This window comes from Podarcis cretensis (assembly GCF_951804945.1).
Source record: "Podarcis cretensis genome assembly, chromosome: 8".
In the NCBI taxonomy this organism is placed as follows: domain Eukaryota; kingdom Metazoa; phylum Chordata; class Lepidosauria; order Squamata; family Lacertidae; genus Podarcis; species Podarcis cretensis.
Window position 1 is genome coordinate 17,206,433 of NC_137177.1, and position 19,311 is coordinate 17,225,743.

Genomic DNA, 19,311 nt, shown 5'->3' on the forward strand with positions numbered 1-19,311 from the left:
CCTTGCAGCTATTTGCATTACTAGCGACCAAAATGAAATCGTCCAGGTAATGCCCAACCCCCTCTGCACCAGTTTTTTCTTTTAGCGCCCATTCGAGGAACGTACTAAATGTCTCGAAGGCGGCGCAGGCGATGGAACACCCCATAGGCATCGCCTTATCGATGAAGTAAGACCCCTGGAATTTAAAGCCCAGCCAACGATAATCCTCCGGGTGAACTGGGAGGAGGCGAAATGCTGACTCTATGTCGCATTTTGCCAGGAAAGCACCCCTACCAAAGGCACGAACCAACTTAACGGCTTGATCAAAAGAAGCATACTTCACCGTGCACAGTTCTTGGGGAATGGCATCATTAACTGAGGCACCCTTGGGGTAAGACAGGTTGTGTATCAACCTGAATTCTCCAGGCGCCTTTTTTGGGACAATACCGAGAGGTGAGATGTGGAGCTGACCAATGGGGGGTGCTGTAAATGGACCGGCTACTCTCCCAGCGAGAATCTCTTTCTGAATCTTTTTCCAGGCGATGTCGGGTCTCTCTAGGACTGACTTCTGATTGGGGGGGCAGCCGCTATTTGGGGTAAAAGCCACTGGGATTCTAAAACCTTGGGAAAACCCTTCCCCAAGGAGGAGGGCGGCCTGTCTGTTGGGGTAAAGATCTAACAGGGTTCTTAGGGGTTGGAGCTTAATCGGTGAGTGGGCTAATTCAAGGGACAAGTTAATAGCGATTCCCAGCTGTCCCTTGGGTGGGTCCTGACGCGCCGGAGGGGGCACCCCGGTTTCCCTGGTATGGGTGCCCCCTGCCGCCACGAAAGGGCTGTTGTTTTCCCTTGTTGCAGTTAACCGCCGAGTGGTTGCCTGAACACTTGTCGCATTCGTGCAAGTACTTACAGGAAGCGCGCTGGCAAGACCCTCTATTGAAGTCCCAGCATTGCCTACGACGTTTTGAGTCGGCCTTACCAGACTTAGCTTGGTCATGCGGTTTCTTTTCGATATTCGGACCCACGTGCTCCATCCAGTAGTTATTGTCTCTCTGATCCCAACGTGTGGAGGACAGCAGGGAGGCATTCCTATGAAAGTCCTCATCGTACGAGATGGCGGCCTCGTCTCCCGCTAATTCCCGAGCCCTTCTTACTTGTGCCAGGTAAGAAGCAAGGTGGAAACCACGTTTTGGATAACAACCTGCCACTATCCCCATGAATACCTGGTAGCCATTGAGCCAATTCTCAAAAGTCCGTTCAGCCCGGGGGGACCTGTACCTTTTCTTACCGTAATACCGTTTCTTCTCTCCTTTCCCTTCATTTGTGTTGGCGGTAGTAAGGTGAACATGTCTACAAAATCCCCGTTCAAGATCTTGTCCCTCTTTCTCTTAGAGAGGTGATTTCCCAGAATAAAGTCAGTGAACAAGTGAGTTGAGACTTTAACATCTTCAACTAAAGCCCCATCTTTCCACTCCAGGGTACCATTAAAGGTTTTCCTGTGGGAATTGGCCTGCCTCTCATGAACCCACAAAGGAACACCAGTCTCTTCCCCCTCACCCCAATACGTCTCCATAGGAGCGTCGCTATCGCTATCTGAGGAAGAAGTACCTGTGTCGTTGTCAGAGTCCGATGGATCACTTCTCCTGCTCTTCTTGGACACATGTTTCTTCTTCGCTTTTCGCTTCCCTCCATGGGACTTGTTGACTTGCGGTGCTGGATCATTGTCAGCTGGAGCTGCCTGCTGGGGAGGTATCTCCTCATCCGAGGACGACCCTTCCGAAGGACCCTGTTGGGCTGGAAAATCCTGGAAAACACTAGGAATACCAATTTGCTGTTGGTTAGAATTAAGGGGGGCCACCTGCGGTGTGTGAGATTTATGCCCGGCAGTACTAGACTTTCGGGCTCCAGACCTGGCTTTCCGCGCTGTAGGTTTGGATTTTTGCGCGTGTGCAGTTTGCGACCGAGTCAGTGGCCGGTTGAGCTGCCCCTTATCTTGATGAGACGTGCTCGTTGAAGGTGTGGAAGGTCCCGCCTGGCCCTGCTGACTGGGGGGAGTGTCTGGAATGCAGTCCTGAGACACATCGACTATATTGGGGTTCGGGGCAACAGGCGCACTGCATTGTGCATAAAAGGTTTGGATCGCAGAGAAAAATTGTGCTAAGGCCTGAGGATTGCAAGGAGGAACCGGCATAAGTGCTCCACCCGATCGTGGCAATCGGGGATTGCCCTTGTTCGCCATGCTGTCAATCACGCGTACAGTGGGATTTTATAATTTTATAATTTTTTAATATATATATTATTATTATTATTATTATTATTATTATTATCATTATTGTTATTTAATTTTTTTCCTATTTATTTATTATTAAGGTTGTTACAATTTGTATGTTTTTTTTGTTTTTTTGTTTTTTTTAAATTATTATATTTATTTATTTATTTATCTATTTTTAAATTATTTATTTATTTTTATTTTTATTTTTATTTTTATTTTTATTTTTATTTTTTATTTTTTTATTTTTTTAAATTAATTATTATTATTATTATTATTATTATTATTACTACTGTTAATTAATGCCAATTAACTAAGAAGAGAGGAAAAGGCGCTGTATCCTTCGAGAGTTAAATAAATTGGCTAAGGTAAAAAGGGGAACTTATTCTTTCCGTATACTTATTTATTTATTTATTGATAGACGAATTAGAATTAGCTACAATGAACTAACAGTAGAGGCCGCAACACGAAAATCAGATCCCTGAATAAGAAAATGCCACTCCAAAAAGTAGCGGACAAATTAAGATACCCTTTGGGCAAAAAACTTTCAAAGGTATAATAAGGCTGAGCAGGAATTGAACCCTGGTCTCTCTCAGTTCTTCCTAGTCAGGCACTCAAACCACCGCACCACACTGCCGATGCACCTAGGAAGGCTAGAGGTTGCTGAAGGCTCCCCTCCGAAGTAAGAGAGATGCCACACTTAAAATGGCTGCCGGAGGGGGTTCACCGCCCAAAATGGCCGCCGGAGGGGATGCCACTCACAAAATGGCCGCCAGAGGGGCCGATGGCTGCCGGAGGGGATGCCACGCTCAAAATGGCCGCCGGAGGGACCAGTCGAGCAACCAGAATGGCGGCCGCTAACTACTTAACAAATTAATTCAGCCGTTAATTAAATGCTGCAGAGGCGAGGGGCCGCGACAGATGCTGTAAGGGCGATGGCGCGCCACTAGACAAAAGTGGGGCGGGGTGGTTACTCGACTAATGTTGCGAAAGCCCGATACGGGATTGAAAGGAAGCAGCCTGTGGACCCGGGAGTGCCTCTCCTAAAATGGCGGCCAGCAACACCACGTGGTCGCCCAAAATGGCGCCCCGGCACGTGTGTTACCACGGCAACCAGTAAACCAGTGGAGCTAACCAAACAGGAAGTCACTCAGTTAAATCTAGAAACAGGAGGAATGAAGGAGACGACGAACGATAACAAAGTTAAATACAAACAAAAAACCGTGCCAAATAAAATTACACTTTAGCCGAATAAAACGATTAAACCCGCGCCTGTCTAAACGTAAAGAACAGCTGTAAAGGCTGTAAATCAGAACCTGCCGTGAGCGCTGAAGCAGCTCACGTTAAGCGAACCAGGAGAATACAGGAAATAAACCGGGGAGGCGGCGCAGGCTCCAATAATTCCAGGGGACGCGCGACAATGGCGCGGGCGATAGGAGATCCCGGAGAGATCCCGGCTTGAGGAAGGAACTCTCCCAGCGCCTTCCGCTGCTAGTTCCCTAAGTGGACGTGAACCGGGAAGGCGGCGCAGGCTCAAACAATTCCAAGGGGACGCACGAAGATGGCGCGGGTGATCGGGGCTCCTGGTACCAACGGCTCGAAGAAGGAAACCTCTCAGCGCGTGGACGTCCACGTGTCCAGGATGAAAACTTCCTTATCGCCCTTACAAAAGGAGGGCAGGCGCGGCGGCAAAGTCGCAGCCAGAGAAATTAAGACCGAAATCTGCAGCTGTGAAGAGGGAAAGAGGGCGAGCCGGGTCAGCCCTGGCCTTAAGAGGGACTCGGAAAGCCCGCCCCCTGAGCCAGCCGATTGGCTGGCGCAGAGGAGGATGCATATGCATGAGAAGGGAATCCCGGAGTCCCCGCGGGGCTGTCGCCGGCCCCGCGAGAATGTAGTTGGGGGCGTGAGTCCCGCAACCCCACCCCCTCTTGAATTCGGTAGTGGCTTTATCTCACACTTTCTGCCCATGGAACGGAGGGAGGGGCAGCGGCCATCTTGTCCTTCACCTCAAGCAACAAAACGTCTTGGGTTGATTTTCCTCAGAGAATAGATGTTGGGGACTGTGAATGTGGTGGAGACGGGGCCAGGAGGCTGACCCAGGAAAGGGAGCCACTGATCTGTGGGGCTGGCAGCCAGACCAGGTAGACGAAGATGAGTTAGGGCATGATGAGGTGGAGGAAGAAGAAACTGTTCAGCCAAGGGGTGGGCCAGTTGACTCCCCACCTTCCCCTGCTCCGCCATCTCCTAGAACCAGGAGGGGCTTGTTGAGAAATGAGCAGCAGAGGCTTCCAGACAGAAGTCGCCCTGTGGGAGCTGCTGTCAGTGTTTCTCTTGCCAATAAAGTAAAGTAAAGCTGGTAGTTGACCAGCCATGCATCTTCCTGAGCTGCTGCAGTGGGTCGTGACCATTATATTTCAGTGTGTTTTAACCAAAAAAGCAAAACCACACATGCAAAACCCAAGTTCACAAAATCCCTCATAGCCCAAATAGTCTGTAGGCTCTGCTATCCTCAGACTGAACAAGGAAGCGAGACTCATGTTTTAAAGTTTTAAAGAATGCCATAACAAAAAGTTCAAAATGGCTGCAAGTCCTTAACTTTATTAATCTCAAACTTTTAACTATGTTTTAAAATAATTTCTAGCCCCTGTGGTCCAGGCAACTCTCCCAAGCCACCTAACCCAAAATGTCTCCCTTTGAGAGATGACCCTCAAACCAAGGGAGAAAAGAGGGGCTGCTGCATTAGTGTCAGGAAAGCATTTTTGAAGTAAAAGGGGGAGAGGAGAGTGGGCAGTGTGACAGTTTTGCTTTGTTCAGGGGGGAAATGTATGCTCAATTTCTATGAAGAAGAAATCCAGTTTCTCATCTCAGTTCCCTTTACAATGAAATTAGCCCCCCATCATATCAACACAGAAAATTCAGTATTCAATGTAGCACCCTGCTTGTGGTTAACGCTTAGCTGGAATGAAATATTCAACGCAGCAATAGAGAAATTAAAATAATAATTTATTTGTCAGACAAATAAATATGAGGCACAGTGGTATATGGTTACCAAGCTCTGGCCTGGCCTCTTGCCATTCTGGCCAGCACTTATATTTCCTTAATCCAGCCCCCTTGCTCCTCCTGTGGCTGCCTCTGTCCAATCAGCCTGGTTGAAATTCCTATTGGTTGTTTGCTAGAACCAATCACAAAAGATACACCCATTTCCTCTTGTCCTTTTATGGGAAACAAAAAGCTATATATTCTTCTATCTATAAATGACAAATAAGTAGTAATATATCTTACATGTGTCTCAACAAGGAACCTTAATTACCAGCTCACCTCTTGCCCTCCTTGCCCTATTGCCCTCCAAAACAAATGGTTAATCTTAAATTTTTATCTTAAACAGATGTCAAGGATCATCATTGAAAGATCTCCTTCCTTTGGAGGTCTCTAAAAAGCTTGACAAATGCTCTAATGATGTTTCCTGCTTGGCAAGGGGGGCTGGGCTGGTGGCTGATGGCCCCTGTGATCTCTTCCAACTATATGAAATAAGAATCTAGCATAAGGATTTAACATTTCTTTCTTTCTAAATCCTTTGCATAATTACATTTAAGCCAATATATTTAATACTTAACATAAATAACCTTTTAAAAGGAAAAGAAATCTTAAAAGGATCTCAGTTTAAGAAAGAAACAACTTTAGAAAAAGACTTCCCAAAATACTCTCTTCCTTTCTGCCAGCTAGATGCTTTTCCATTGCTCTTGACCTTTGAACCTTAGGAAAATATGGCTCAAGTTTAATGGGAGGCACATGGTTTTATTTTACTATTTATCAACTCTTAATTATGTTTATCTCTGCCTTTTTTATCTTCTGTAATATGTAGGGTCAGTGTCCTCGCTCTCAGCCTGTAATTCCCTTTTTGACTTTGAGAATTGTTTTCTGCTATAAATCAGGGGGGCCCCTTGTTCAGGAGAATAAACATTGCCAAGGTTCTTAGGCAGCTGCTCTTCTGCCTGGCATGAACATTTGAAAATCTTTAAGCTTTTTAAGATACAGGCCCTGATCAAAAAATATAAGCTTGATAAAAATGCAGGCTTATGATTAGATGCCTCATTAGCACATACCTTTCCTTTACCTGGTGGAACTTAATCAAGCACTATAGAAAATAAGATAAGTGAGGTTAATAGCATAAAAACATAATATGTTAGCATTACAAATCTGAAAAATTGTTAAGGCTGAGAAGCCTTGACTAAACCTTAACTAAATCAGAATTGCCTGGATCAGCAAGGCTAGAATTGGACAAGAAGCAAAATATTACATGGGCCAAATGAGAGAAAGATGCTCCAAAGGAAGAGGTATTTATTTCAAAATTCTCCTTTGAAGGTGGTTCCTCAAGTTTCTCAATTAAAATCTGCAACATTATTATTATTATTATAAATTGAATTTATATACCGCCCTATACCCAGAGGTCTCAATGCAGTTCACAGAAAACTTCATGAAAGCTAAAAACTATATCCCCAAAATACCTACACTTCAACTTCTACAGTAATTTTGATTATTGCCTACTATCATCTAACAAAATAATTTTAGCAATATCTAATAAAACTACATCAAAATTAAACACATCTCTTTCTTAAAGGCCTATCTTGGTAAAGGTTACATGGAGAGGATTCGATAGCATGTTACATTAATATGTGTCTAGTGTCTAGTTTACATCTGAGCATATTTTAAAAATATCAGTTAAAAATAGCATTCACTGTGGACACGACATGTTTAATGAATCTCTAAGGGTGCATTGATTAAACCCGGCCAATTCAATTCATAAGAGTATTGGGTTCCATACAGGAAATGGGGAGCAGTGGTGTACCTGTCTGGCACGTTTGTCTCCAAAAGACTTTACAAAAATTGGAAGATGCCTTTTATTCCTATTTTTAAAAGCTTGATTTTGTCATAATGCGGTAAGGTAAATCAGCTATAGGGTCTGCTTCATGGTCTCTAGAACCAGCAAAAATGGGTATGAAAAGGGGTGCCAAAGTGGGAATGTTTGCCGCAGCAGCAGCAGCAGCAGCAGCAGCAACTCCTACTTTCTCCACCTTGGGCTGCATCATGTCTTGTGCCAGTTCTGCTTGGCCCTGAGATGCTCTGCCTCACACTCTTCCAGGCCTAGGACTTTCTTCACTCTTTCAGCATCCTCAGACAGATTATCCAGGAAGCTCAATAGCATCCAATAAGTGGTGGCAAAAGACACCCCTGCACTTGCCAAACTACTAACTGGTGAAACTGGGAGGAAACATTGTAAAGTATGGGATATTTTCTTCACGACAAAATCCTGGGTGATTTCTTTCCTCTGAGGAGACTTAATCACGGCCTTCAGTTCTTCAACAGGCTTCCTGGCCAATCTGGCCACCCTAGCTAAGGAACCATCATCCAGCTCAAATCTCTTGTAGAAGACATCCATGGACACAAGCAAGAGGACAACATCACAAGCCAGAGGAAGGCCTGGAAGGGGAATAGCATTGATGCAAGCAGACACTAGGGATATTTTCCATATGTGACTCTTCAGCGCAGATTTCTTCTTTTCTATGACCTCAGAGGAAAAGTTGGGGAGGCTGAACAGGAATGCAATTCTCTTCAGGCTGGGCAGATCTTTCTCCAAGGTCTCCACCAGGTGGGGGAAGTCATACTTGGCAAGGTCCCAGGAAGAGATCAGAAAGCTCTGGTGACTGGATTCCTTGAAGTTTAGCAAGTTCTTATTGCAGTCATCCCTGATCGTTTCAATGGCTTGATCTTCACTGAAGGTTTTAGGATAATCCCTTTTCATGCTGGACATATCTATATCCATTTTGGAGCGTACAAAATAAAACAACTTATTCATCCGTTGGATCTCTTGAGCTAGCTTAACGTGGTAATCTTGGAACCTTGTGGAACCTACAATGATGAAGAAATCATATCTGGGGAAATCCACCTTCTTAAGGTAACTCTCTGGTGAAAAACCTGGGGATCCAATTCCTGGCAAGTCCCAAAATTTCACTTTGGGATAGTCGGGATGCGAATAAGCATTTGGATTCAGTGTGGTTTCTGTTACTCCTACAGGGGCAGCACCATCATCTTCTGCCTTCAGGCCTCGCAGAGCATTGATGAGGGATGATTTCCCAGAGCCCATCTCTCCAGTGATGGCAATGTGAAGCTCAGTGTTTTCCAACTCCTCCAGCTCCCTTTTTACTTCTGAAGCTGCTTCCTTCATTCCACCATCACTGAAAGTCTCCATAAACTTCTCATATATCTTGATTGTTTCATTGAAATATGTAACAGGGTCTGATTTTATGTCTACATTTTTTTGGAGAGACTTGATAAACTGAACGAATGCTAAAAATTTCATTTTATTTGATGATAGCATCCTAGAAAGAAAAAGGGAGAATTCAGAAAGACTTTGGCAATACTAGTGGTCCATCCAGCTGGGAAATTCAGTGATGATTTACACTCCACTGAAATATGAATATCTCCCCCCCCCCCAAAAAAAAAAAAACCAACCCACATTCAAATCTTGATATTGTGGGCTCTTCTACATGGAACTTCCATTTATGCTCACTGCTGCTCTTGCATATATGCTTTTCTCAGTGTCTATAGAACATCATCATCAAAATGTCATTTCACATTCTGTTCCCCCTTTTAATCCTGATTTTCCATTTCCCTGGGTGTTTTGTTTTGTTTGTTTGCTGTTTACTTCTTGGGATTTGCATGGAAACCGTAAATCCAGATTAAATGGGAAAATAACAATGGGTAGCATTTTGATGAGGACATTCTCATGTAGACACTCAAAAACTTCCATACATGAGCAGCAAGAAATCCTCAATAAACTGTGGTGTGGAAGCTTCCATTCATGCTCTGGTAGGAGCATTGAATTTGATTGGCTGGTGTGTCTGCACCATGCTGGACTCCCCACCACTTTGCACCACCCCTCCATCCTGGTAAGACATAGGGACACACTGATTGGTAAATGAACCATGTGGCTCCACCGCACGGAATGAGGCACCTCTGCTCTGTTCAGATTTTTCTTAAAAACAAATATTTCCCTTGATCCAATTCACTGTGGTTACTGCACCCACACTTGAAAGGGTTTGCCATAAGGCATATCAGAGCCTGGAATTTCACAAAAAAATACATATACGCGGACACTTTCACACATTACAACTTCCATTATACCTAGAGTTCTGCATCAGTGCCTCAACTGTATTTGGTGGAGGCAGTCAGGAAGGTGATGGGTAAAAAGGTAAAGGTACCCCTGCCCGTACGGGCCAGTCGTGTCCGACTGGGGTTGCGTGCTCATCTCGGTTAAGAGGCCGTGAGCCGGCGCCGTCCGAAGACACTTCCGGGTCACGTGGCCAGCGTGACGAAGCTGCAACTGGCGAGCCAGCACCAGCGCAGCACACGGAAACGCCATTTACCTTCCCGCTATAAAGCGGTCCCTATTTATCTACTTGCACTTAAGAGTGCTTTCGAACTGCTAGGTGGGCAGGAGCTGGGACTGAACGACGGGAGCTCACCCCGCCGCGGGGATTCGAACCGCCGACCATACGATCGGCAAGTGCTAGGCGCTGAGGTTTTACCCACAGCGCCACCCGTGTCCCTAGGTGATGGGTATGGTGTATTTAGTGAAAAATGAAGATTTGCCTCTCACTCTCATGTCATTGGATATATATAAAGCATTTGATTTGGTGGATTGGAATTATTTGAAAAAGATATTGCAAAAATATAAATTTGGACTGAAATATCAACAGGTGGTTGAGGCAATATATACGGAGTCCAAAGCAATGGGAGGAATTGATGGGTCGGCGGGGGGGGGGGGTACGCCCAAGTGCTAACTGGTACAAAGCAAGGATGTCCATTTTCTCCTGTGCTCTTTATTTTAGCATTGGAACCATTAGCAATCAAATTCAAAAAGAATGATGAGATTAAAGGATTTGAAATCCCGGGGAAAGGAAGGGCAGAGGGGGAATTTTTGACAATGTATGCGGATGACATGATGGTGATGGTTAGGGACCTGGGGACCACAGTAGTGCCATTAAAAAGAATTTTGCAAGGATTTTCAAAAGTATCAGGGTTAAAAGTTAATTTTAATAAATCATCAATGATGTGTTTAAATGTGAAACTTAAAATTCAACTAGAAGCCTCTAAATTACTGGGTATTCCTATAGCAAATAAGATGGTAAAATACTTAGGGGTAAGGATAACTAAAAATTTGAAGAAAATATTTGAATGTAATTATTAAAAAACTTGGAGCAGTATTCAGTTGAAGTTGAAAATATGGGAGAAAAGGAAGGAATCAATTAGTATAAGAATTGCATTAGTTAAAATGTTTTTGTTACCCGGATTAACGTATCTTTTTATGTATTACCCTGGCACATACCGGAATGGATATTGAAAGGGTGGCAAGGGAAAATCAATAGGTTTGTTTTTGCATCCAAGAAACCAAGGGCGGCAGGTAGATATAGGTATCATAGGATCCAAGATGGAGGATGGGGGATTCCCAACATGGTTTTATATTACGAAGCCTACCAACTGAGACATCTTATGATTTGGTTGGAGGGAGAACAGGGGGAAGATTTGGGGTGTATTGAGTGGGAGAATTTGGAAGTAGTAGGAGGGAAAAATAAGAATATACGATAGGAGGAAAAGGGAAGCAGATAAAATATCAACATTTACGGGGTCCACCTGGGTATGGGAGAAGCGGAGAAGTGGCCTCTCCCCCCTTACCAAAGTGTGGTATTTTGATAAAATGGCCCTGTTAAGGGAGCTCATCCCAAAGGAGGTAGGGGATAAATTAAAGGATATCTCAATTGAGGAGATAGAGAATAGTTGGGGAATAGAAGGTACGATGGAACAGGAAAGTGGTATTTGGAATAAAATTAACTGACTACAGAAAAGACAAATTTCCTCTCTGCTAAAGGAAGAAGAAGTTAAAAAATGTGGTAAAAGAATTATTACACCCTTCGAAGAATTAGTGTAAAGATATAGGACAGATAGGGACAAAATAGTTTCAAAATTGTTTAAGGTGTTATTAGACAAGAGGGAATCACCAAAGGAAAGTTTGAAAGAATATTGGAAGTTAGACATTCAGGAACAGATTTTAGATGAAGATTGGGAAAGAATCTTTCAGCAACCACCCTTTGTTGCAACCTCTAGGATAATCCAGGAGAAATGGGTTGAGCATCAGGGTCCCTGGGAGATACAAGAATTAGGAGCCTGGGAAATGGCGTTTCCCAGAGGTCCTGGCAGTTGTTGTTTTTTAAATAAATATTTTTTATCAACAACCAAAACACAAACAGTGAAACCCCCCAGGCGGCTGATACATTGGGTATACATAATCAATAATAACATATTCAAATCAACCATATGTACAATTCTACTCCTCCCTCCACAAGGTTTATTTAACTTTTAGCATTTTAATTGCTCCAAATTGTTCAAACCGACCCAAATAATTCAATATCTTCTCAAACCAATCCTCCTCTTTCTCACTGACCTTAAACCCTTTCATTCTGTGTATCTTCACAGTTAGATATTCTAAAATTATAATATTATTCAGTTTTTTCCTCCATTGGTTCACCCCTGTTTCTTCTGCATTTTTCCAATAACTCGCTATAACCTGTCTGGCTGCAATTACCATCAATTTTACCAATTTACATTCCTCTTTCGTTTTTGACTCAGTGCTACTCAGACCCACTCTCCGTGCTGCAACTCTTCCCCTGCAAGAAACCTTTTGGGGAATTAACATCTGTTGGAGTGGTAATGCTGTGAGCCCTTCCAACTTGTGCTAAGGTGGTATGTGAGTGTGCACACTCAACGCACAAACACAGCACCATATATCAAAAAAAGACAATAGTTTCCAGTGACCCTCATCCAAGCAAAGTGTTGGCACCGCTGAAGTCTCTGCCCATACAGAGTCACATACTGTGTGTGCATGCATTGGGATGATGAGAGTGCAGCAGTTAATGTGGATAACAGCCAGTTATTGTTCACTTTTTTGTTTCCTCAGCAATCGGGAAGGGGACCTTCAGTTAACTGTTAACTTCTGCTGTCCAGGCTCTTTTTCTGCACTCTCAGTACTTCCCCAGTCAGCTCAACAGCCCAGAAGGGATTTGCAGGCAAAGGAGAGTTTGAAACTTCCCCTCCCCATCCTGTGATTCTGATGATAATCCTTCTCCCCACAATACTGCTATTAAGAGGAAAGTGAGGGCAGGTATGGTCTCTACATCCTTGTACAGCCACAATATCACAGAATAAAGAAACATTAAACATGTTTGCTTTCATATTGAGTTGAAGATATGTAATTGAATAAAGTTTGGCTTCAGCTGAAACCAACATACTTATTGTGCATCTTCCTTCCTGGGTCCTGGGGTGGTAGTAGGGCATTGACCAGGGATGATTTGCCGACACCTGAGTCCCCTACAATGGTGATATCAAGGGTACGTTTGCCAGATGGCTGATTCATTTGAGCTAATGTGTCTTTTTTGCTGCTCTTACAACCCATGGCTGCTCTTCTGTGAGATTTATCACACCTAAACAAGAACAGAAATATTGCAGCAGTTAATGCCTTCTGCATCTAAGTCCTCTTTTAAAACAGCTGCATCGGTTGCCAGTTCAAACTACTCACATTAATGTTTAATGTTTAACTCCATTGACATTCCAAGGAAACCATATTCTGGGTAAGCACTGGAACCCCAGGAATCTCTTACTAAACAGAAATTGGGGTGCAGGCAACATTATAGTCATTACAACGTGTTAAGTAAACAGCTTTAACAAATGCTCTTGAAATTCCTGCACAGCTTCATCTGCCTCTCAGTTTACCTGCCTAAGGCCCCTGAAATGGCTGCAATGCTTTGATGAGAAGCTTTCGAACTGCATAAATTGGACTTCCTGTCCTGGTGAGGGTTTCTCCTGGAGAAACTCTGATATACGGGGGTGCCTTGGTTCCCGAACGGCTTAGTTGTCAAACAAATTGGCGCCTGAACTCTGCAAACCTGGAAGTAAGTGTGCCGGCTTGCGAACGTTTTTCAGAAGCCGAACGTTCGACGTGGCTTCTGCTCGAGTGTGTAGGAAGCTCCTGCAGCCAATCAGAAGCTGTACCTTGGTTTTTGAATAGTTTCGGGAGTCGAACAGAAACCCAGAACAGATTAAGGTCAAGAACCAAGGTTCCACTCACTGTATATTTGATTGTTGTCCTTTCAAGCAACCGTTCACATAGTAGAAATGGTTGAAATATGGGAAAGTGAGCAAAGAAAGAAAAAGTCAGAATTAATTAGGGTGGCTCCTTTTAGAGCTGAAAGGCAGCATAGAAATATTTTTACAATCAGCAAATTAAAATTGTTTATCATTGGCAGCCTGTCGCTCTTTGGAAAAACAGCAACTCCCTTAAAGTGACAAGTTGGACAGCGGTTTGAGACGATTGCTTTCTCTTGCATCTAGAAAAACTTATCTGGTACATGCCACACTTTGAAATATTTTTTTTACAGTGACAGTGAAAGCAGGCTTCACTTTCATCTGCCTTCCGAACTATGAATAACAGCCAACAAGGAAGCGAGGCAGAGTGGTTTCACAGTGAACTGAGTTGAGTTCTGAGAATATGAGCCTGGCCTTGGTGGGCCATTGGCCTGATCCAGCAGAACTCTTCTGTTCTGACATTTACATGGGTCTGAACAACAGCAACAACAATGCGACAATGCAACTTGAAATGTGATGTGGTTCTGAGTGGGACCTTTCAGAAGCCAAGATCCAAGTCTGGGGAAGGGGCTATGTGTGGAACTTCATGGGCATGAGGAGGGAGATGTATTAAGCCAAGCACCCCCAACCTTTGGCCCTCCAGATGTTTTGGACTACAATTCTGATCATCCCTGATCACTGGTCCTGTTAACTAGGGATCATGGGAGTTGTAGGCCAAAATATCTGGAGGGCCACAGGTTGGGGATGCCTGCATTTAGCCAATATATTATGATCCACAAACAAGAGCCTGGTGCAGCAATGTATTTCGGACCAAATGTTCTGTTGCTGATAATTCCTGGCTGCTCGCCAGCACACAGCTCTGCTCAAATGGCTGATTTCTGAGAAAGAGAAACCTGAACTGAACAGAAATCTCTCCAGCCAGACTAGCAGAAGCTAAGCACGCACAGGAAGCCTTCCCCAGCAGTCAAGAGACTAGTTTGGTGCGGCCATTTCTGTCCAAAGCAGTGAACCAGCTGTAGGTGGGAAAATCTGAGAGTTTGTGACAATGACTTTACAAAATTGTTGCTTTTTTAAAAAGCTTGATTGTGTTGTATTGCGGTAAGGCAAATCTGCTATAGAGTCTGCTCCATTGTCTCTAGAACCAGCCAAAATGGGTAAGAAAAGGGGTGCCAAAGTGGGAAGACTTGCCATAGCAGCAGCAGCAGCTCCTATTACCCCACCTTGGGTTGCATCATGTCTTGTGCCAGTTCTACTTGGCCCTGAGATGCTCTGCCTCACACTCTTCCAGTCCTAGGGCTTTCTTTCGAACCCTTTCAGCATCCTCAGCTAGATTATTCAGGAAGCTTGACAGCATCCAGTAAGTGGTGGCAAAAGACACCCCTGCTGTGTGTCAATTCTCCAAAGGACCGCAGACCCTGGGTGCATGCCAGGAACCCCACAGGCTCTTGCCACTGCTCGGCAGAGAGAGAGGGAGGTTTTCTAAATGGCAGAAGCATGCCATTTGCACCCGTCAGACTGCTTTTGTCCAACGGCCTAGTCTGATGAGGTTCACAATGTACCTTTCCACTGATCAGTCATCTTGGAGGTGGGAGAAGGGGAGGTTCCAGATAGTTTGTCTAGTTTCATGGGCAAAGGGGGATGGACAGTGTGGAGGGCTTCAGATAACTGTTAACCTCTTGCTGTCTAGCCTCCTTTTAAGCACTCTCAGATACTCCCCAGTCAACTCAACAGGACAGAAAGGATTTGCAAGCAGAGGACAGTTTGAAACGTTCCCTCCCCATCCCATGATTCTGATGATAATCCCTCTCCCCCCACCATTGGGTATGGTGGGCTTCAGATAACTGTTAACTTCTGCTGTCCATCCTCCTTTTAAGCACTCTCAGAGGCTCCCCAGTCAACTCATCAGCACCGAAGGGGTTTGCAGGCAGTTTGAAACTTTCCCGCCCCATCCCATGATTCTGATGATAATCCCTCTCCCCCCAGGGCTGCTGTTAACCTTAGGGGAGAAGCTCAAGAGCAGCAGGAGGTCTAACATCATTGGGATCACAAGCCTGCCAGCTGAGCAAGGGGAAAGCAGGCTGGGAGGGAAGGACTTTGAAGGACCTCTGTTAAGACTTACTTGCTCCTCGAGATCCTTGACAAACAGTTGTTTGAGGATAGGATAGTTTGTCTTCTCACTTCAGCTGCTCACACTCTCTCCTGTTAGTGCTGAAAGGGTTCCCTAAGCAGAACAAAGTATTCATGCTAATGAAATCCTTTCACTGCCCCAACCCCCAACTTTTTAATGCAAATAACAGGAGAGGTCTATGCAGAGAGTGGGTTGGAAGAAAGAAATTGACGCACTTCAGATATGAGGCAGAACCTTGTTGTCATTGCATTCTTATATTAATAAGTCTGTGCCCAGTGCTCATCTGATGTGCTGCAGATGCACGTCTGGTTGTGCAACCAGGGACGCCACTGCCCTGATCAGCCGAATTCTCCTCATAGCGCTGCTCTGCTCCCCCAGCCTGCCATTTACACCCCAGACTAAGGATTTTATCCAACATTACTCATGCTCAGAGCACACCAGCTGAATTGATTGCACCTGATTAACTAGATTTTTTAAAAAAAATATATAGGAATTTCTACGATGCTTTGCAAATATTCTACACTGCAGTAGTAGGAGGTCTGACAACTCAGGTGCTGCTGAGACTGGCACAGAGGCAACAACAGCAGAGGTAAAGGATTGCCCACATGGGGTGCTTCCACAGGTGACTTCCCAGAAAAGGCAACATTATTCAGGAAGCTTGACAGCATCCAGTAAGTGGTGGCAAAAGACACCCCTGCCATGTCTCAGTTCTCCAAAGGACCACAGACCCTGGGTGCATGCCAGGAACCCCACAGCCTCTTGCCACTGCTCGGCAGAGAGAGAGGGAGGTGTTCTAACTTTGCTGCAGAAGCATGCCATTTGCACCCCTCAGACTGCTTTTGTCCAACTGCCTAGTCTGATGAGGCTCACAATGTACCTTTCCACTGATCAGCCATGTTGGAGGGGGGGAGAAGGGGAGGTTCCAGATAGTTTGTCTAGTTTCATGGGCAAAGGGGGATGGACAGTGTGGAGGGCTTCAGATAACTGTTAACCTCTTGCTGTCTAGCCTCCTTTTAAGCACTCTCAGATACTCCCCAGTCAACTCAACAGGACAGAAAGGATTTGCAAGCAGAGGACAGTTTGAAACGTTCCCTCCCCATCCCATGATTCTGATGATAATCCCTCTCCCCCCCAATGCTGCTGTTAAGCTTAGGGAAGAAGCTCAAGGGCAGCAGGAGATCAAACATCATTGGGATCACAAGCCTGCCAGCTGAGCAAGGGGAAAGCTGGCTGGGAGGGAAAGACTTTGAGGGACCTCTGTTAAGACTTACTTGCTTCTCGAGATCCTTGACAAACAGTTGTTTGAGGACAGGAGGATAGGATAGTTTGTCTTCTCACTTCAGCTGCTCACACTCTCTCCTGTCCTCTCTGGACTCTGTGGCAGAAGAGCTAGAAGATCTCAACAGACTGATGCTCTTGTACTTCTGAGTTGGTGCTAGCAACAGGAAAACTGTGGTCTGCCCTCAGCTAGGCTTTGAGCATAACAAACAGGTGCAGAAGAGGATGTGGTTGCTCGCTGCCTGGACCCCCTCCCTCCCTCCTGTTTTGAATTTTGACATCAAAATTCCCAGCTGCAGTCTGCTAGGTTACAGAATTCCCTTTTCTAAGGCTTGGCAGCTTCTAGCTAAGAAGGTGAGAATAGGTGGCTTGTGTTGCCTAAGGACTAATTGAGCAGAGGCCAAGTAGGGATACATCATGGCTGAACTCGTGTTGTTGCAGGAGAACCTGAGCTCTCACTTAAGTTCCTCCAAAGAGTCACACACATGAGGCGTTTGGTGAAGAAGAAGTTCGTTTATTGGCTCTGTACAGAAGCATGGTCCAGGGGGATTGCACCCAAAGGCTGGACCTGAGTCTTGGCAAGCCCCCTCTGTTATACCCCCCTCCCCTTACCATAACCTTTCTTGACCAGTTATATTCCCCGATTACGCTTATTCCCTTATATAGTGGTGTTCTGCAGCTTGCATCATCTCTTATTTGATTGTATACTTTTTGCCACAAAGCCAGGCATGCGCACGTCTACCTCATGTCACATGAGCTTTTACTTACTGCTGCTGACACAGTCTCTGACTACCTATGATTTTCTATAGCCTCCACCCTTTCCAGGCCTGAGGTTCACCACAATGTCAAGTGAGTCTGTGCCCCAGGTCCAGGTTCCAATTCCATGTTTGCCTCATTGCTGCTTGGTAGAAAGCTCAGGAGAACTTTAGCACAGTGCATTTCCTTCAGATGACAGACCAATGGAGGCTCATTGCCTCGTTGTCATTATCTGTTTGCCACACGTACAAGCAGTGGTGTTACTGTGTAAGATCAGAGAGGATGGGGTGGTCTCATTCTGATACATGGTTTAGATGAGGCCTTCTAAAATGCCATGTGGGGAGAGGGGGAGAATGTGGCCATGGTAGATGGGTAAAGATCTTGGAGCAGAAACTGCATCCTGTTTACAAGTTTTCCTCTCCCCACACCTGCCCAGCAACACAGTTCTGCGCAAACAAGCTCCCTCTGGCCAGGAATGCGGCTTCGGCTATTTGTTGCGATCTTATCTCATCCTCGCTGGTTACCTTCGCATTCTTTTTTGCTTTTAGTAGTGTGACAATCAGGAGGAAGAGGGTATAAAAGGGAGACAGAGGGAGATAGCAGGATGGAGAAAAGCGCGAGAAACCTCGATGCAAAACCTCCAAGAAGAGGACTGAGCTTGGCTGCAAAATATAAGTGCGGCAGCAGGTAAGGAGTTGAACTTTTCTCCTCGTTCTAGAATGATTTCCGTTTCTTTTTGAGCTTCTTTGCGTTAAAGGAGACTCTGAGCTCCTTGCTTGGTGGGGGTGGCAGAAACAATTGCTGTTGCTGTTGTTTACCTTTTATTTGACCGCGAATGCATCCAGGCAAAACTTATACTCCGGGAATGCTTTAAGGTCTTCCAGCAAAATCCTAACCCTACTACTAAATTAGAGTTACAACTTAAAAAAAAAAAGAACTACAAAGAGTTACTAAAAACCAAAAAAAGAACCGCAGACTCTCTCATCTGGCAGGCCCTCATAAAAGCATCAATAGAAAAAGACAATACCAACTTCTGGAAAATTATCTCCAGTCAAACCAAAGCTCCTAACGAGGGCACAATAATCCCTGCAAACTCATGGGAAGAACACTATAAAGTGCTGTTTAGGGAACATCGACCTCCTGCACTGCTTAACATCTCTTTAGATGATGACACACCATGGCCCCCAACATCTGAAACTGAAATCACTTCGTTAATTCTACAAATGAAATCTGGCAAAGCCCCAGGAAGTGATTTCATTGTTGCTGAACTTCTGAAAGCGCAAATAAACTGGTGGGCCCCGGTTCTTGCAAATCTATTTTCATATATAGATAAGACAACTGAAATCCCTAAAGATTGGGGACTGGCTATAATTGTTCCTATATTTAAAAAGGGCTACCCCTCTGAACCATCTAATTATAGACCAATTAGTCTTCTGAATGTGATCTGCAAACTTTATACAAAACACCTATGCCTAAAATTGTGTGAATGGTTAGACCATAATGATTTGCTAGAAATTGAACAAGCAGGATTTACACCTGGACGTTCCACCATTGATCACTGCTTAGTGTTAGATTATTTTGTTTATAAGTATGTGAAACATTGGAAAAAGTCATTGTATGCGGCCTTTGTGGACCTAAAGGCAGCATTTGATTCTGTATCCAGGGGTAGGCTCTGGGCCAAATTGGCCAATATGGGTATTAACAGAAG

At 44.7% G+C, this 19,311-nt stretch overlaps 1 protein-coding gene across 3 annotated transcripts; it reads right to left on the reverse strand.

The window, feature by feature from the left end:
- Positions 1-6,976: 6,976 nt before the first annotated feature.
- On the reverse strand, positions 6,977-16,977 carry LOC307221530 (interferon-inducible GTPase 5-like; the record flags this gene model as incomplete). Of its 3 annotated transcripts, none has more annotated exons than XM_079986129.1 (3): positions 6,977-8,622; positions 12,589-12,780; positions 16,841-16,977. In XM_079986129.1, 2 exons carry the CDS (start codon positions 12,750-12,752, stop codon positions 7,329-7,331), a joined length of 1,458 nt encoding a protein of 485 aa, XP_079842255.1. In that variant the 3' UTR covers positions 6,977-7,328. The 3 variants fall into 3 exon arrangements, with proteins under 3 accessions (XP_079842255.1, XP_079842254.1, XP_079842253.1); XM_079986128.1 differs by lacking the exon at positions 16,841-16,977 and adding an exon at positions 15,561-15,644; XM_079986127.1 differs by lacking the exon at positions 16,841-16,977 and having other exon boundaries at positions 12,589-12,824.
- Between the last annotated feature and the right edge of the window lie 2,334 nt (positions 16,978-19,311).